The sequence below is a fragment of the Panthera uncia genome (genome assembly GCF_023721935.1).
Source record: "Panthera uncia isolate 11264 chromosome B2 unlocalized genomic scaffold, Puncia_PCG_1.0 HiC_scaffold_24, whole genome shotgun sequence".
NCBI lineage: Eukaryota > Metazoa > Chordata > Mammalia > Carnivora > Felidae > Panthera > Panthera uncia.
In genome coordinates, this window is record NW_026057580.1 from 107,727,370 (window position 1) to 107,746,941 (window position 19,572).

At 45.6% G+C, this 19,572-nt stretch overlaps 1 protein-coding gene across 5 annotated transcripts in view; it reads left to right on the forward strand.

Moving 5' to 3' along the window:
* TIAM2 (TIAM Rac1 associated GEF 2) overlaps window positions 1–19,572 on the forward strand; it is a 137,030-nt gene that overhangs the window by 81,237 nt on the left and 36,221 nt on the right. For all 5 annotated transcript variants that reach the window (XR_007462595.1, XR_007462596.1, XM_049653114.1 and 2 more), the window contains one exon: window positions 16,155–16,258. Coding sequence is in view for 3 of the 5 variants with exons in the window: in XM_049653114.1 (XP_049509071.1) it covers window positions 16,155–16,258 (104 nt within the window). In the remaining 2 variants the exon portion in view is untranslated. The remainder of the gene's footprint in view (window positions 1–16,154; window positions 16,259–19,572) is intronic.

The window sequence follows — 19,572 nt, forward strand, 5'->3', positions numbered from 1 at the left end:
CCAGAGGTAACCGTTGGTCTTAGTTTCTTTCTCATTCTGGTCTGGAGACGCTTAAATGTTGGGGGATATGGTGGGGTATTTTTCTGCTCTGTTTTATTACATTATCTTCATACATGGCTATGTGAATATAGCAAAAGAAGTTACATGGCAAAAGAAACTTCAAAGATGTGATTAAATTAAGGATCATGAGATGGGGACGTTATCCTGGATTATACGCATGGGCCCAGTGAAAGAGAGAGGCTGGAGAGTCAGAATCGGAGATGTGAGGACATAAGCAGATTAGAGTGATGTGGGCCTGGGAGCCAAATAATGCATGCAGCTTCTCGAATTAGCAGAGGCATGGGAACAGATTCTCCCTTAGAGCCTCCAGATGGAATGCAGCCCAGCTGCCCATTTTAGTCTTCTGACCACCAGAACTGTAAGATAATAAATTTGAGTTAAAGTGTCAAGCACTGTGTTTGATGGAGCAGGTACAAAAGTAAAGAACCACGGTCCTACTGAGGCTGCTACAGTGGGGGAGGAGCGGATGTGCCGACAGACCACAAGCACAATCCGCCAGAGTAATAGCTGTAGTCCTGCAGCTCCTAAACTTGTTGGTCTTCAGGTCCTCAACTCTAGAAAATCGTCAAGGACCCCAGAGAGCTATTGTTATGCAGATTTTGTCTATCAGTGTTTATTATGTTAGACATTTAAAAAATAGTTATTAAAATTTATTTTAAAGTAAGAATAATGAATCTACTTCACATTAACATGATGAGCATATTTTTAGTGAACTGGCCTCCAGACCAAAAAAGAAAAAAAAAAAGATCAGAAGAATAGTTTTGTTTTACATTTTTGCAGTCTCTTCACTGGGTGTCCTACTAGAAGACAGCTGGCTTTTAGGTCAGCTTCTGTGTTTCAGCCTATTGCAGTGTTTGTTTTCATGAAAGCGATGTGAAGAAAATTCAGTCCCACGCAGATACATAGTTGCAAAAGAGGTATTTTAATAATCTTTCAGATAATTGTGGATATCCTTCTTTAATATTACACCAAAACTCAACGAGTGGTCAGTCCTTCAAAGTGAGTTGCAATGTGGGGTCTGAAACATAAATGGTGGACTTTTCTACTTGCTCCTATTAAAATCCATTGGCTTTACACTCTGAATGGATCTTTTAATCATGTGATTTTGTAACATGCAATAGCTACTTGGAAAATATTAGGTTGCTAGGTTATTTAGGTCTTTCAAATATGGACATTTCACTGTACAACATTAAAATCACATTAATATCACCACCAGTTTCCTGTGGAAAAGCCTTGATGTATTGGAAAGCTATCAAGGTCACAGTGGTAAACACAAGTTTTCCCAGATTTGAAGTTTTGCTAGAAAGTTGGAGTTCTATCTATAATAGTCATGTTTTTTCTTGGAAGTGATAGGCTCTTTTTTTTTTTTCATTTTATTTATTTAAAACAATTTTTTTAATGTTTATTCATTTTTAAGAGACATAGGGTGTGAGTGGAGGATGGGCTGAGAGAGAGAGAGAGAGAGAGAGAGAGAGAGAGAGAGAGAGAAAATCCAAAGCAGGCTCCAGGCTCTGAGCTGTCAGCACAGAGCCCGACACGGTCTCGAACCCACAAATTGTGAGATCATGACCTGAGCCAAAGTCAGATGCTTAACCGACTGAGCCACCCAGGTGCTCCTCATTTTATTTATTTACTTATTGAGAGAGCACTTGTGTGCAGGTGGGGGAAAGGCGGGGCAGGGTGGGGGGGGGAGAGAGAGAGAGAAAGAGAGAAGGAGAGAGAGAGGGGATCTTAAGTAGACTCCATGCTCATTGTGGAACTCCACATGGGGCTCCATCTCACAACTATGAGATTATGACCTGAGCCAAAATCAGGAGTTGGACACTTAACTGACTTAGCCACTCAGGTGCCCTCACTTTGTTCATTTTAAAGAAAATATTTTGTCAGTTATTTTTTTTGAGTAAACATAGTTTTATAGAAAACAAACAAAAAACACAACTTGTTCAGCTTGCAACCCAGTGGTGTGAGTGCATTTTCTTGGAACAGCCGTGGCAGAGAGCCATATGGATACTTCCCAAACGTGTTCCCAAGTGTTGAGTTTTGGTAAAATCAGCCATTTTTTCTGCTTCATTGAGGACATTTTTTGTTTATTTATTTTTGAGGCAGAGAGAGAGTGCAAGCAGGGGAGGGGCACGAACTGTGAGATCATGACCTGAACTGAAACCAGGAGTCGAACGTTTAACTGACTTAGCCATCCGGGCACTCCAGAACATTCTTAATGGATGCTGGCGTGTTCCCTGATGTAAGCATGGGGTAACGGCGTCAGTGGTGACCAGTACGGTTGTTGCCGCTGCTCTGACACGTGCTGTGCCACTAGAAGGTCCACCCACGACTGTCTTGTGCCGCCATTGCAGATGTCCTCAGAAAAAGGCAAATGACGGCATTTTTATGAAAATCATCTTGAACTTGCAGACCATTTGCAAGGGTCTCAGTGACCCCCAGGAGTCTACAGACTACACTCTGAGAAGGGCTGTTAGTGTACATAAGGGGCAGCGGTAACTCATGTTCTAGGTTCTCAGGGCCACTTCTGAGGGAGGGTCTCACTTGTGTTAAACCTGGAGAAAGCAGTGCATTCTGGGTACAGAGAAGTGGCAGAGGGTGGGGGTCAGGGTCTGGCTGTGGCAGATGCGGGAGTCATTCACGGTTTTTGGACAGTAACGTATGAACGGGGGAGGTGGAGAAGATAGGACTGGGGAAGGCCACGTCACAAAGGGTCTTGTGTGCCAGGCAGGGAAGGCCTGGTGACGAGGAGCCAGGGGGAGGGGAGCGCAGGTGCACTGAAGCTGCTGATGGCCCAGCTGAGAAATGATACAGGTGTGGGCCAGGCTGGGATGGGGTTGAGGAGTGGGGGGCACTGTGGTGTCGAGACAGTCCCCGGGCTTCCCTCCACTTAGGTTGGCAGGGGTCATTGTCCTTCCTCAGCACAGGGTCTTTTGTATTTTATCACTAGTAAGTCACCAGACACGTAAGAGGAGCCACTCAATAAATATTTTGCTCAATCATAGGAATGAATGAATCAAGGATATAGGAATGACAGGACTTTAAGCTTTAAAAAATTTTTAAAAAATGGGGCGCCTGGGTGGCTCGGTCGGTTAAGTGTCCGACTTCGGCTCAGGTCATGATCTCGCGGTTCAGAGTTCGAGCCCCGCATCAGGCTCTGTGCTGACAGCTCAGAGCCTGGAGCCTGCTTGGGATTCTGTGTCTCCGTCTTTTTCTGCCCCTCCCCTGCTCGTGTTCTGTCTTTCTCTCTCTCAAAAATAAAACAAACAAAATAAAAGAAAACAAAACAAAACCCTCGAAGGTCTTGCATTTCCAATACTGATTTTTCAACAAGATGCTAATACTTAACATTATACCTTAAAATGTGGTTTAAAGTGCAGAAAATACACCTCATAGCTAAGAAGGGAATCATGGCTTTGTTCAGGAGGCCGAGTTTGTGGCGGAAAGAATTTGACTTTGAAAAAACATTTTTCCATGAAGTTGGCAAATGAACCATGATGCTTGATTTTAATTTTGATCCTGAATTCAAACACAAAAGTTGTCCATGATGTGAGACTTGCCGTTTTCTACCCCCCACCGCGGTGAGTACTCCTTACTCATGAGAGTGTCCGAGGCCAAGTGGAGAAACCTGGGGTCTCTTTTTTTAACTTTGCTTTAATTTATTCATTGAACAAATAAATTTGGTGGCTGCCTGTTCTGTGTCAGGCGCTGTTTTAGAAGTGCTGGAGATACAGCAGTGAGCACAACAGGTAAAAACTCCTTGAGCACACGGAGCTTATATTTCAGTGTGTGGAAATGGATATAAGCAGTAAACGTAAGTAGATGATATCGTGTACGAACAGGTGATAAGTGTGATGGAAAACAAATAGATCAGGGGAGGCGGGACCAGGAGTAGAGATGGGGGCAGGTTGCAGTTGTAAATAGGGCACCGGTCGTTGTCGGTGAGACGGAGGCATTGGAACAGGCTTGGAGGTGACGGATGGAGCCTTGGGGGCATCTGGAAGCAAAGCTTTCCAGGTGGAGGAACAACCACAGGTGCCCCAAGATGGGGATGTAGGTGGCGTGTTTAAGGCAAATAGCCCAGCGTCCCTGGGTAAGAGAAAGGGGACTGGGGAGGTGAGGCCCAAGAGGACATGTGAGGCAGGATCAGGGAGGACTTGCCCAGTTCAGAGTCTGAAGAATAGGAGGGGCTGTCCATGTTTTGAGCAGACGCGTGGCATCATCTGACCAGGATTTTAAAAGGATCACTGACTATTGAGAACAGGCTGTCCGAGGCCAAGGGTGGGTTGAGGCTTTTGTAGCGATCCAGGTGGGACATGATGGAGCCTTTGCTCACAGTGGCGGCAGTGGAGGTACAGACAACAGAACTTGCTCAGAGATTGGGTGTGGGGTGTCCAGGAAGGAGAGGAAGCAAGGGTGACTCCCAGGTTTGACCTTGAGCGACTGTTAGCAAGGAGTTGCCATCACCCAAGATGGGGAAGCTGTCGATAGAGTGGTTTTGGGGGAAGACCAGGACTTTACTTTGGAACACCTTGTGTTAAGCCTCTATGTTTATAGTGAATATTCCACCTGCTTCCAAAATGGCTTTAAAATGACTTATACTGAAAGGTCATATATAAAATTCCACAAAATTTATCAAAACTAGCAACATAAGGGGAAGGGGGGAGGAGATTTGAATGACATCTTGCCTACTTTAAAGGTTTTCAGGCATAGTATAGGGGCAAAAACATGTTCCTTTATAAGAGAAAACGATGAAGTTTGAAATAGTGCAGCAAATTCTTTTCCTCTGACCCAGTTGGGTTGTGATTGGTTACATCTTATAAATTTATTTCTGATCCTACGGTTCTCAGCTCTGATTATCTGTTTATAAATTGTTCATCCCCATGACATCTTTTAACACGTTAAGAGAAAATATGACCAAGTTCACATTATCCAATTTTATGACTTGTGAGTAGCTCTGGGAAAAGTTACTTGGAAAGAAACACGAGAAATTGTTAGAAGAATTATTTTGTGTCCTTTGTGCGGAGGCCTGACCAGCCGCCCCTGGAGAGCGGGCAGACGCGGGACCGCGTAGAACAGTGTGCAGAATGCTCCTTCCTCCCAAATCTCTCAATGGGCTTCCTATAGAATCTGGAATTTCCAGGGAAGCACTGAGAAGCTTCTAAACATGGCTGTTTTCAGCTTTTTTACATTTACCTTCCCAACGCTAATTACTCCTAGATTGTCATCGGGGAATTTAATTCTGACTTTAGTGTTTCAGTTGGTAAATGACCCTGTCACACTTCTGTGAAGTGGAAGCACTTTTGCATAGTAGTGTTAGCAACGTTATTTGAATGTCTGTTGAATTGTGTCATTCAGATGTTACAGAAACGAGGGGGAAGAGGCTGAAAAATGCTGATAAGAAGCCTAGGTTTCATAAGCTTAATACCTGTGCCCCAGAAATGCCAGTCATCAGGTGTGCCCCAGCCAGGGAGCCCGTAGTGCCACACGGATGTCCTTTAATCTCCAGTAGGCCAGTATGTGTTCACTGGGGAAGCAGAAGATTAAGGTATGTGGCAGGTGACTATGAACAGACATGTTATAATTTGTTAAGATCTCTGGGAATACAAGTCTTCACAGAACCCACAAACTCAGTCTTCACGCTTTTGGGATTGTATTCTGTGAGAAGTAGGGGGCTGCCCACACGTCACCTTGGGGGATTGCGGACTCTTCCTCTTTTGAACTTGGTATTTCTGATATGGCAGTTATGACTTATTGCCTTGCAGTATCACTGTGTACTTAATGTAATTTATCTACTAGCTTGAAAATCCCTTGAGAAACAGAGACCTTGACGAATACCAAGATTCTTAAGACATGGAAGCCAGCACGGTTCTTGGGAACAGCAGGTGTGTCCCTCAAATATCTATTAAGTGAAAGTAAGGTTCGTAGGAGTCTCTTAATGTGAAGTAAAGGAGGTGTTCCTGAGAGTGGGTTCTGGGGGATAAAAAGAATCCTGGAGCATTCCTCGAAGCCTCCCAGTTTTCCTCCTTACAAATTTGACTGCAAGGGAGGTGTGCTGGGACTTTCTCAGAGTTCAAGTCTCTGCTCATCTGCACACATGTCTGAGGAGCTCTGGGATGGCCCATGATGCCGTTCACTGAACCATATGCCCCAGCTGCAACGAGTTTGACTGCTTATCTCAGAAGAATGGCTTCCACCCTGGTCTGTGCTGCTCTGTAACTTCCAGGGGCTGATTGGTACCCTTGACATACGATCCTTTTGGCAGATAAACCCAAACCACAACTAAGAGGGAACAGTCTGTGTCACCACTGTAGGTCCATGTGGATAGTGAGATGTGTTTTAAGATGAACATGGGGGTAGTAACATGTCTGCAAGATTGGATCTGCAGTGAGGGGATCTGGATTGTAGCTCCAACCTTGGGCTTGACCTTGGGTGGGTTACTCTAACTCCAGTTCCCTCAACTCTTAAAATGAAGGATCAAACAAAACAATTTAGTGTTTTATTTTGTGTTGTTTTTCTCAGAAACTCAGTTATTTAATAGGCGTAAAGCACCAATTGAAATGACATGGGAATGTGCATTTCTGACAAAAGCTTGCGAAGTGAAAAAAGCAAAGTAATTGATCAAGCATTCCATCTTGGTTTCGCAACAAACCTCATCACCTCTTTAAATAGCATCAGGTTTTGACTGCCCCAGAGAAGGTGTTTGTTAAGGGTTCGTAATGATAGGCTGACTTGAATCTAAAGATCCCAATGAAGTTTAAAAGCCTTAATTACCCCTTACATCACCCTGATGGAGCAGAGATGTGTTATTACCATTTTACTTTCACAGCTGGGTAAATCAAGGCACAGAGACACATTAAACTGCTGGTAACTTGGACAAGGTCATGATCAGTGGTAGGGAGAGAAGTGTATCTTCGTGTTTCTCCGTCTAGGTAGGGGAAAGGCTTTTAACTCCTTTTTTTTTTCCTTAAGTTTTTTTAACGTTTGTTCATTTTTGAGAAACAGAGTATGAGTGGGGGAGGGGGCAGAGAGAGAGGGAGACACAGAATCTGAAGCAGGCTCCAGGCTCCGAGCTGTCAGCCCAGAGCCCGACACAGGACTTGAACTCAAACTGTGAGATCATGACCTGAGCCACCCAGGCACCCCTCCTTTTAAATATTTGTCTATTAACATACCTACGGAGACTGAAACCTGTGATAACATGTGCTGCAGTAAAACAAATCCAGGTGTTAACCGAATTGGTAATGACCCTCTGTATTATCTGTATTCTTATCTGAAGGCTGGGATGGCGATTTGGAGCACACTGCCTTGTGTTTGGTGCTTCTCACTTTAGGGGAAGGTCACTTGTTCGGTAATAGTTTCACTGTCATCATTCTTAATGTCTTTTTTAATAATTCACACTGATTTTTGTGACCTTTTCAGTAAAGTGACTGTATATTTTGTGTAGTTCCTTGGCACTCACACAGTGGACTTGAACTCCAATTTCTCTCCTGTAAAATCCACATTAACAGTCTTACCTTTTAAAAAAAAAAAAAGTATTTACGTACAAAAAATTCACCTTTAAAGTGTACACATCAGTAGTTTTCAGTATATTCATGGAGTTGCGCAGCCATCACCACTAATTCCAGAATATTTTTGTCATCTCCAGAAGAAACCGTGGACCCATCAGCAGTCACCCCCACCGCCCCTCCCCCCAGCCCCTGACAGCCACTAATCTATTCTCTTTCTGTGGATGTGCCTGTTTCGGCTACTTCACGTAAGTGGAGTCGTATGCCATGTGGCCTGTTGTACCTGACTGCTTTCATTTAGCATGACGTTTTCTAGGTTCGGCCATGTTGTAGCATGAGTCAGTCATGGATTCCCCTTTATGGCTGAGTGGTACTCTGTTTTACCCTCTCGCAGTCCCACCGGGCAATAGCCCTTCCTGGAAGGTGCTCCTCAGGTTTTCTTTCTCCTGTAGCACATCCCCTAATAGAATCGTGGGCATACTCTTGTTAGAAGTTTCCTTTCAGGGGCCTTAAGTACACCTAAGTAGTTTGGAAGGGTTTTGAACTTAAATTCTACTTTATTCAAATTCTTAAGTGTCTGAAATACAGTGGTGTGTATTTGTGGTGTGATTAAGTGTGGCATCTGGGGGTCTTCCTAGCTCTGGCGGATACCAGTTTCTTGTAGAACCGAAACCTTAGCTGGAGATCCCTCTTACCATTGACTGGTTTTCGTTAGGGACCCTGATAAGGTACGATGCGAGGCCCTTTGCCTTCTTACCTTGGGTTGCATGCATGCCTCTGTCACAACCATAGCCTGCCTAGAAAATGAGAATGTGGGTATACCTACTTCCCTTCTTGCCCCTTCTCAGAAGGCTCTTCTCCATTATTTGGCCTGGTGGTGGCCTGCAACCCATTCCTGCCCTGAAAACAGCTGCCATTTTCCTGTTCCTTTAAAGGTTCTTTCAGGTGTTGGGGGTAGTTATAATAAGATAATTGACTCGAATCAGGGCAGCCTCCTATTAAGAAACATTTCCTGCCAGTATTTACTTCTCTCTGTCGATCACCAGAGACCTTGCATTGTCAGGAACATCACCAATTGGAATGTGACCTCAAGTGAAATGGATTTGGAAGATTTATGAAATTTACATTTTTTGGCATGCTATTTGCGCTGTGATAGAATTTACTTCTTTGCCAGCTTAACAGTGACATTCAGACAGACGCTTTGATTTTTTTCTTGACACAGGAATAGTAACAATAATGAAATGTAGAGTCCCAGATATCTTCAGAAAAGCTGGTCAATTTTTGTCTGCATCAGAAGTACATAGTGTCGCTGGTGATGTCTTTGTTAATGGTGCAGGAGGCCTTGACTGGCCTTGGAATGCAGTCAACTCAGAGTTGTTTTCTCTCGTTGAATAAAGAGTCCGTCTCTTTCAATTAAATGGTTTTATTTTCATTCTGTTTCACTGACCGATGATGAGCCGTATTTGCCTAGATGACGGAGTACAGCACACGCCGTTAATGCAGAGTGTCATGAGTCACTGCGTTTTAAGGAAAAGCATGCGTAAAATTTAGGGAAGTCTGAGTTAATTAAAAATAATGCCATACAAGGTCTGCACATTCAACCTTAAAAGTTGAGAGATTTTAAGCTTTTCTGTGCAAAGAAACTCAGTGTCCAGTGTGCTCCTGGCTCTGTGAGAAACTGTGTGTTGTGGGCACTAACGCAGAATTTTACAACAGTGGGTGAAGCTTGGAGAAAACACAACATCCATAAGGTGAAGGAGTTCAGTTGGATAATTTCTAAGATTCTCTTCAGGTCTAAAATTTATAGATTTTCTACAAGCTGTTCATTTGTGGACTTACGTGGTAGAAATTCTGAGAAATTAAACAGAAATTGAATAGATTGAGTAGATTAAGAGCATAAATCCCACAAACTATGTTCTCTGAACGTAAGTGGGTGTAAAATTATTAAAAGTCAAAGATGTACAACTGTAATGCCACTGGGGATAATGTAGTTACAAACGTAATAAAACCATTTATTATTTACTTGTAAATTCTTTGATATTATTTTCTAGATTTTTTTTTCAGTCATCTTCATAGAATATTATCTTTCTATTGTTTCCACCTCAGGGGGGGGGCCTACGGGTTAATGATTCATCAACTGAAACATTTTTGAGCCTAAGATGAGAGTCCCAGTTAAATATGCCACATTATTTATCTGAACACGGTACTGTCTTTTTAATTGCCTTATTTAGCATATTTCATTTTTCTTCAGGAAGCAAGGGAGCTAATATTACCATTGCACCTGCTCTCAGCTGCGTGCCTGTGGTGCATTTTGCCTCCTCTGATGTCACGGACCTTCACAGAGATGAGGTTATAGACCTGGCAACAGGGAGAAGCAGAGATGGTTCTCGGCAGGGGCGGGCGCACTGCCCATCAGTGACATTTTGGAAGTTTAGGGATTCGTTTTGGTTTTCCTAATGAATGGAAGGAACATAGCATTTAGTGGTCGGGGGACGTGGTTGCTGGATGTCCTGCATGTTCGAGTGAATTTCTCACACTGCAGAATTTTTCCCCGGGATATTCGTGTAGGTGAAATACTTGTGTAATTAGCTGAGCCAAGAACTGGCTTCATTTTACAAATGAACGCAAAGTATTTATTTCCCCACATCTGTAGGCTACTTGGAAATTTCTAGACATGCAGCAGACCAGTAAACCAAGGGAAGTTTGTCCTTTATTTGGTCAGAGCTTGGCCAAAAGCTTTGATCGATTTGGAAAATCCGATCACTGATGGCAGCACCTCTTATGCATTTGAATCTACCAAGGCGCACTGCACTGGCTTGGGTCTGTGATGAAGCTGAGATACTCACTGTGATTCTTTGCAGTGCGGATGCTGGACAGGCTTCTAGAGTGGTTGCAACCAAGCATTTTCATATGGAAACACACATTTTTAAAAATGGCAAATTCCTTTCCATTTTTTTTTTCCTCCTTGTGTTACCATTAGGGCATGATATTGCTTTTTGTGAAACTGCCTGTTGAGATAGATTATATTATGTATGAATGTTGTTATTTCAGGATAGTATTGAAAGAGGGGCTTTGGATGTGATAACTGAGAAGCTGCATGACAGTGCGTGCTTCAAAGCACGAGAAAGCATCGTTTAAAAATGATTTCCATTCCCGTTGCCTCTTCTTTTAGTGTACTTCTAACGAATTCTTAGCCCACAAACCAGAAGCATGTTCCCTGATGGTAGGACTACCTCCATCAGTTTATCCAAAAGGTCTGATTGTAGCTCACAGGTGAAAACATTCTGGTTTCTGGTTTGGAGCCTCGGGGTTTGCTATCATCTTGCGATTTTAGCTCAGTGTCTCAAATAGTGGCTGTTTCTTAGAACGCAAGTGGCATTCCCAGCCTTTGCCATGGGGGGTTCTGGATCATTCTTTCCCACGGGCCAGTGGTCCGTCCTCTGGAGGCCACTCCTGGCTACTGCGGGCAGTGTGCCTCGCCCGCCCTCCTCGCAGCAGAAGCTGCCTGGTGGCTCTGCCACCTGGGTGGCCGTCCTGGGACTGGGAACAACTTCTTGTCTCTTCCCTTGCTCCACCTGGTTGAGTAAGGAGGAGCAGGCAGCCAGCAAGACCAGGTTTATGAGATGGTCCGGCTCGGTGAACCAGACGTCCAGGCTGCCTGCTGAGCAAGCACAGCGAGAGTTCCTGAGCGGTAGCGGCACACGGGAAACCGGCGGGGACACCGCCATGAGCCCAAGCCCTTCCCAGGCTTCCCAGTGGCATCCAGTCCCACAGACTTCCCACTCCACGTGCCTGCCGCATCAGCACCCGTATGGCCTGGCGCTTCCTGTGGCCATGGGGGAAATAAACGGCAAAGCCCGCTCTCCTGCCTATTACCTGGGCTACGTTGGATTTGAATTCACACTACCAGCCGTGTGGGCAAGGCAACCTTAACATTAGCGTTTCCTGACATTTCTGTTTTTAAGTTGATCCCCAGGATGATTCTTAAACACAGTTTTGGCTCTGTAGTTGTAAAGGGCTTGGGATTCCCAGCTGCTTGGCTGACAGTGGCACCAGCAGGGTCTCTGCTGCCACACAGGACAGGAAGACACTGGGTTATTAGATGTCTCCCACCTGGACCCTTACGTTTCCTTGGTTGTCCATAGGGAACGGGAGGGCGGGGATGGTCGGTCACCTTCCAGGAGAGCCTGCCTCGTGTGTCATCACTCTTGAGATATGTTTGTTTTTGGAGGAGGGAGATGTCTGAGGCTGGTCTCACGCACGGCACCTGACGTAGCACCTGGTACCCAGGGGGGTGTGCAGAGCTCAGCAGCCATCCGATGAGGGAGGACCTAAATGGAACGAGCAGGTCCAAACGTATGGCCCGGCTGGTTGCAGCTCTGTCACGCACCCGCTGTGTCGAAGGCCCTGTCCGTCGTGTTGCATGTTAAATGTGTCACGTGGCCTGCCCTCAGCCCAAATCGTTAACTTCCACGACGAATAAGATGAGAGAGATAGGGTGTATTTACCAGATACAAATAGAGGTCTTGACTTGAATTTATGATTTTGCTATTCTTCATCATTTATAATCATCTTGGCTGCCCGAGATTTCCGGAGCAGGTCTGAACTTCCGAATTGGAGTGTGCTGAGCATGAGCGGGGCGGGAGGCACGTGCCTACTGTTTTAGGGGAAAAGTGCCCTAACACGTGTCCTGGCGAGTACAGCCACACCAGGAGGCTGTCCCAAGGTGAGAGGCCAGTTTTCCGGTTGGGATGGGAAGGATATATTTACTCACTTTGGCAGCTGGTGCTCAGGACGTGGGCGGACTATAAGTGGGCTACACGTAGGCACTTGGCACCTAGGACAGGATGTCAGTGCGGCGCCTGTTTAAAACAGCTTTGTAAGTAAGCATTCGCATTTTACTGGCCTGCAGTTTTTTTGTTTTTTCTTTTTTGAAGAGCCCGGCCTGCTCTTCTCCCAAGGCTTACTTTGTTCTCATTTCTCCTCTCGAACACCAAGGGCACACTAGTTTTTATGGGGATACAGGTCTTGGCGAAACTTGAGGCTCCCCGAGCTGGGGTCCGAACCTGTGGGCCCTCCAGCTTGGTTTCCCCTGTGCCTTGTGTCCGGGACAGCATCGGTGCGTTGCCAGTGGGTAGGGACAGGAGTCGGTCACTGCAGAGACTCGATTTCTGCCCGGATACCATCCCGCCTCTGTGAAATTTGGGTGGTGTAACAGCTCTGAGGCTTCCTGTCTTACTCAGGAGCCGTCCAGAACTGCTTCCACGGCTCAGATCCCTGGGGCCAGCCTCAGTGGGAGTTGGTTTCCGAGATCCAGTCTGTCTGTGCTCGTGCCTCACAGAGGATCTAAGATGTTCCCAGTGGCTCTCTGAGGTTAAAGGGGACCAAGGGTGATAGGGGAGCCTCACCGATGCACAGCAAAGCCTTGTTTCCTGAGGTGGGCGGAGTTTTGACCTCAGAAAGGGTGGCCCGTGTTCTGTTCCCAGGTAACCGTTTTGCCTTTGTGAGAGGTGCAAAGCTTCAGGAGTGTTCAGCGTTTCAGTTCTGAAGTTTGGTGAATATGTTGAACAGATGACTCAGAATTCACTTGACACCCACTGTTGACACCAGCCGTGTCATTTTCCCCAGCATCCATCTGGCTCCTCCAGGCTCCTTATGCCCGTGCCACGTCTGAGATCTTCGGGGGACTCGAGGTCTCCTTCATCTTTGTACCCCCAGCACTTAGGACATACCTGCTACGTAGCAGGTGCTGTAGACCTCTTCATCATGAATAAACGTCTTGATTTTGTCCTCATTCTTGTGCTTGATACAACTCTTTGGAGATGCTGACACTCCTTATTTACGAGGTAAAGGCAGCAGTAATGGCGACCCGATCCTCTTGCCTAGCTAAGGTGCTATTACACCGTATGGCTTCTGTCACGTCGCTCCTTCTTAGTCTCCTTACGCTCCTCTGTTATTTCTGAATGAAGAGAGGTGTGTCCTCTGAGGGCCTCTTTTCCCCCACACGCTCTGATTGGCCTTACTGGGGTTCTCTCCTTGGTCTCCTTCATGCCTCGCTCTGCCCGTAGCTTCACTGCCTGCTACCACCTGATGACTCCAGACCCACATTCCCATGTGGACTTTCCTGGACGGCCGGACTCCTGACCGTCTCCCGCTGGACGGCCCACATGCATCTCAGACTCAGAGCTGCCACAGCTAAGCTCGTGAGTTCTACTCCTACCCTTCCTGTTGCCCGTCCATCCTGTCACCTGAGGCATAAAACCAGGTCCTGCGCTCTCTCCTTTCCAGATCTCCTTATGTGAAACAGGCAGCAAAGAGGACACCCGTGGGGTCTACCTGCTCAGATTTCTGTGTCCGCTTCCTTTCTTTGCTCTTCCTCTATTGAATATTGAGTTCATTTGGGTCTTTCTACCTCGTACCTGTAGTGTGGCTGTGACTTTCTGATTGTTTTTCTCCCAAAGGCTTGCCCTCTGTCAACCCCTCTGTCACAGGGCACCCTCCCCCCTTCTCCACTGCAGTCACGCTCAACACATTTCCACACGGTGCTAGGCTCTTCCTGTGATTTGCCTTTACTCAGCTGCCTCCTGCTCCTGGAACCCTCTCTCCCCACTGCTCACTGGTCATGATCAGCCTTAAGGACAAATAGATACCTCCAAGATTTAAAGACTCTGCTTACGCAGAGTTTCCTTTGCTATTAAATCTTTCAGGGTCTTTTGCAGAATTAACTTCCTGACTGTCCCCACCGTGTGGACTTTCCTCATATCACGTGTAACGCATCACCTCCTCCAGGGCTGGAAGCTCACCTTAAGCATAGTGATCGCATCTCCTTCATTTTTGTATCCCTAGCACCTAGCACAGTGCCTGGGAAACAGGAAGTGCTCAAAAAGGGAATGTTGAATGGATGGATGAAAAGGTACGTTTGTGCTAAATACACCAGGAGCACTGGCTGTTTTTTGTGGTTCTTGTCGGTTGGTCTCCCTTAAACACAGGTGCACACAGCAGCATAATGAGGCAGTGAGGGAGGAACTTTGGGCTCCTTTTGGCTCAGGGACCAATCTTGCTTCCCATGCAGTCTGCCTGCTGGTGCCTGGACTGCCTCAGTGGTGTGGTGTTAGGGGGCTGGAAGGAACAAACCCGAGCATCCCCACCTGTCACTGCTGCCTGAAATTTTCCCAGGGATGTCTCCTGCATCTGTGATCAGCACTGCCTTAGCCAGGCTAACTGACTCCAAAAATAAGTGTGACTTGAGCTATCTGGTTCTTTTCTGGGTAGGGTTCGAATTTTGGAAGAGGTAAAAGGAAGAAGAAATTAGAGCTCCAGAATTCTGTAGACCGTTCAGATATTTTCTTTAGGTCTCCTCTTGTCTTAGAAGCAAGTGCCTGTGTACTGGCTGGTTATATCAGCATGGATCATGGACCAGCATTCCTATGCATGAGTTTCGCCAATTTTCTAGGGCTCCCATAGCTTCTAAAGATCTCCTAGAGATGAGTGTCCTGGCTCCCATCATGCCGGATGGTTTCTTTGTCAACATCTATCTATGCCTGGTCAGCCTAGATCACCTCAGACAGGTTTAAGATCAGTGACATCTTGTTGTAGCTGGGATCAGAAACCATCTGGCTTCACCTGTTTGAGGGGACAATCTACCAAATACAAGAGTTAGAATGGAAACCTGTGTTCTATTTTGACAAAGACTAGTCTCTCTGTCCTTCTTAAATTTGTTAATTTGAGAGCCATTGGAAAGAATTGGGCTTGGCAGGTGTGTATGGCTGTAGGTTGGCAAAGTGCAAGCTCTCCTTACCTTTGATATTACTTCCTAATCATTACTCTGGAAGTTGACAAAGTTTTGCTGTTCCTTATGGGACTTTCAATTCAGGATAAAATTGTAATTGATGTCAGAAAAAGAAGAATTAAGCTTTCAAATGAGCAAGTTTTGGGGTGTAATAAGAGTCTGTGATACTGTATCATTGGTTTCCCAAGATAATCCTGGTGATTTTGCCCTCACTTTGCCAAAAAATAGGGAAGTACCAACAATGATCACTGGTGTTTGATTTTTGGTCCAAATAAATTACTCAAGGTCAGAGCTTAGTGAAGTACTGTTTACACAGAAATAGGCAGAGTGACAAGGCATTTAAGTCACTGTTTTTTTTTTTAATGTTTCTTTATTTTTGAGAGAGCATATTGGGGAGGGGCAGAGAGAGCAGGACAGGATCCGAAGCAGGCTCTGTGCTGACAGCATTGAGCCCGATGCACGGCTCGAACTCACGAACGGCAGGATCACGACCTGAACCGAAGTCGGATGCTCAACTGACAAGGTCACCCGGGTGCCCCTAAGTCACTGTTTTGATTGGTCATTGATCACCTTTGACTGAAAGTGGCAGGAGATGTTGCTGCTTCGTTAGTGACAGCCCAGGTCCGTTTCAGAAGACCAGCTTGTGTCGTTAAGGCTCACGGCTGTGCGCTGCCTGCTAGGCTGTTGGTTGCTTTTTCCTTTCATCTCTTTGTTTATCTGAACCCTTACACCAGCCGTTATTATTCTCTGCAAAGGGCCAACTCACTTTTATGTGTGTTTTGTCACTTTCTATGCAGATTTCAGCAACGTCCCTGACATCACAACTGGCCTGAAAAGGAGTCAGACTGATGGTGCCCTGGCCCAGGTTCCCCACGGGGAGAAAACGGGGCAGACGTTCGGGGTAAGATGCTGTCCCAAATCTTAAGAGAGGGACCCGGCCGACAAGGGTGAATTCCCACCTCCACCTGAGGTGGGGAAACAACATAGGGTTATCCGATCCCTAGGTCCACCACCTGAAACAAACATCTGTTTTTGCCTTAAGGGAAATAGTTTCCTTATTTATTCGAAGTGAAGTACGTTAGGACAGACTGACAAAGGAAACTAAGCTCAGGCTTTCTGAAAGTCATGTTTAATGAGTCTCATTTCTTTACTACTTTTTTTTTTTTTTTTGGCCAAAGATAAATTATTTTTGTAATGTTGTCACTTTGTTGTGGTAAAATATATATATAAACATAAACTTTTGTATTTTAACCATTTTTAATGTTTATTTTTTAGAGAGAGAGAGAGAGAATGGGAGAGGGGCAGAGAGAGAGGGAGACACAGAATCTCAAGCAGGCTCCAGGCTCTGAGCTGTCAGCATGGAGCCCGATGTGGGGCTTGAACTGATCAACTATGAGATCATGACCTGAGCTGAAGTTGGGTGGATGCTTAACCAACTGGGCCACCCAAATACCCTTATTTTAACCATTTCTCAGTGCACACTGCAGTGGTGTTACTTACATAAGGTCACAATATGGGGCAGCCATTACCATTACCCATTTCAGAACTTTCGCATCAGGCCAAACAGAAACTCTGCACCCATTAGACCATATCTCCCATTCACAGCTTCCACACCCCCCACCGCCAACCCTGACCCCACGTTGCCTCGATTTCATTTCCTGCATCATTTGCCTGTTGTAAGTCCCTCGTATGAGTGTGACCATACATTATTTGTCCTTTTGTGTCTGGTTTATTTCACTTAGCATGTTTTCAAGTTCATCATGTTGTACCAGGTGTCAGAATTTCACTTCTTTTGAAGGCTGAATTATATTCCATTGTCGTAAATGCTGCATTTTGTGTATTTGTTCATCTGTTGGCAAACATGTGGCTTGTTTCCACTGTTTGACTCTTATGAATAATGCTGCAGTGAAGATTGGTATACAAATATCTGTCTGAATCCTTGTTTTCAGTTCTTTTGGATATACATCTAGGAGTGGAATTGCTAGGTCGCCTGGTCATTCTGTTTAGCCTTTTGGGGAACAGCCCACCTGTGTTCTTCAGGGCTGCACCATTTTCCGTGACACTGACGGGCACCATGCATGAGGGTTCTAATTTCTCTGTATCCTCGCTGACACTTGTCATATTCCATGCCTTTCCTACATTTGTGTGTGTGTGTGTGTGTGTGTGTGTGTGAGAGAGAGAGAGAGAGAGCGAGAGCGCACGTGTGCACAGGGGAGGAGCAGAGGAAGAGGGAGAGACAGAACCTTAAGTAGGCTGTATGCTGAGGCTCAGTCTCACAACCCTGGGATCATGACCTGAGTAGAAATCAAGAGTGGGATGCTTAACCAGCCGAGCCACCCAGGCGCCCCTCCTACGTTTTCAATTGTTCATAGACCTCCTTTCAAATATGGTCCAATTGACATGATCTGTTTTAATACGTAGTCCAGTTTTAGTTGATTTTGACATAACCCTCTTTTCAAATTCTTGCTTTTGTCTTACGTGTGAAATAAGAATGGAGCTATATAAGCTATGGCAAGTATTAAAATAAAACTTACGTACGGTCTGCTCAGTTAGACTACTACTACTAGGGCCAATCCCTTTGGGGAACAGCCATGTGGCACACCCTTTGGTGATGGTCACTGTGGAAAAGGGGGTCGGGTTGGAGCCTGCCCGCTTCAGGTGATGGGCTCTCACCTCCCGCCTCTTCTTCCTCTCACCCTCCTTGCACTGGGCCCCCATTCCTGATTCACCTCCTTTGAAGTCTCTCTTCTTTCCGATTCCTCCCATAAAACCCTCAGGTGCCTGTTCTGGTCTGGCTGTGCCTCCAGGATGCAGTTTCTTCTAGCCTGAAATTGTCCACATTTTTAGTCTTAGGTCTCTGTTCTGTCTCTAGTGAGTTATTTACTTTTGGGAACCCGAAATTATAGCTAAGTTATTATTTTTTTTAAGTAATGCCCCCCAGAGCACCAACTGGAAGCGTTTTGATCGCTTTGGCTAAAATTTGTAAATAAACACACACACACACACACACACACACACACACACACACACACCCCAAATATTTCTGAAACGCTTTAGAAGCCAGGCCGTCTATTTAAGGTAAGTGTGCCTGAGGGGTGCTGGCACAGTGTGGCAGCTTGGGGGAAATCACTTAACACCACGAGGGATAATGATTTCCTCTCTGTCGCAGTCTACTTGAGTTCCATATTCAAGTTCTTAAGAAGGAAATTAAGTTCTTTTTTCAAATTTTATTTTAAGATTCCATAACATAAATACGCAAAAGTTACCCGCGTGGAGGCTATTCCCAACTCTGTCAGTTAACAACGCCGGTCACAGCTAAACAGAGCATTTACCAAACGAACATCGGCACGTTAGGTAGAAATTTTAGGAAAAGGAGGAAAGCTGTGGTTCAGCTTGAAACTGGAGCTATCTGAGCTTGGTTGTCATTGCTAACGTGGTTAAAGGAGAGAGCGAAGAACGCAGAAGAAAACAATATCGAAAGAATATGATCGTGGGGAGCCTTGCTGTCAATGGCTTTCAAGCCTGGAGTAACCATCGTCTTTCCTTTGTCAGATCTGAAGCCCCTCTACCGGTCTGTCACGATGGATTTCAGTACATTTCTCAACAGTCCTAGTGAAATGCCTGGCAGTTCCTTAGTTCACATGTTCTTTGTCCCTCGGGTGACCATCAAAAGTAACCATTGTGATGTGTATTAGTGAAAAGAAAGTTTTGAATTTGAGAACTAAAAGACACCGTCTTCTGTATTCATATTTTCAGCCCCCTGGGAACATCAGGTTATGTCTGAAAGCAGTCTTTTTCTGTTTTCCAGTGGTGGTTGTAGAGTTCTGCGATGTGTGTCCACACATTGGGTGTGGATCTTTTGGGTGTGGCCCAGGCCTGTCCCACGAGTGCCCACGGGAGGTGGTCGATCTCCAGAGAGGAGACCGGCCTCTGTCTCCCTGGCTTCCCGCTCTGGCCCCTCGAGTCTTCTCAGGGGTCATTAACTTCTTTTCAGATTAGACCCTGGTTGAACCCGAGTTGTTTGGGATATTTTACTAATACTATTCTAGACCTTGAAATAAGGAATAATTTCCCTTGAAAAGCAAGTGCAGCCTGGCTTGATGAAGCACAGCTGTAAGTGGGGCTTTTGACAGCCCCACAATTTCTACAAATGGTTCATAATTGATTGCCTTCTTTCTCTTCAAGGGTGCCTATTACTGTCACAGCTCTTTGTGT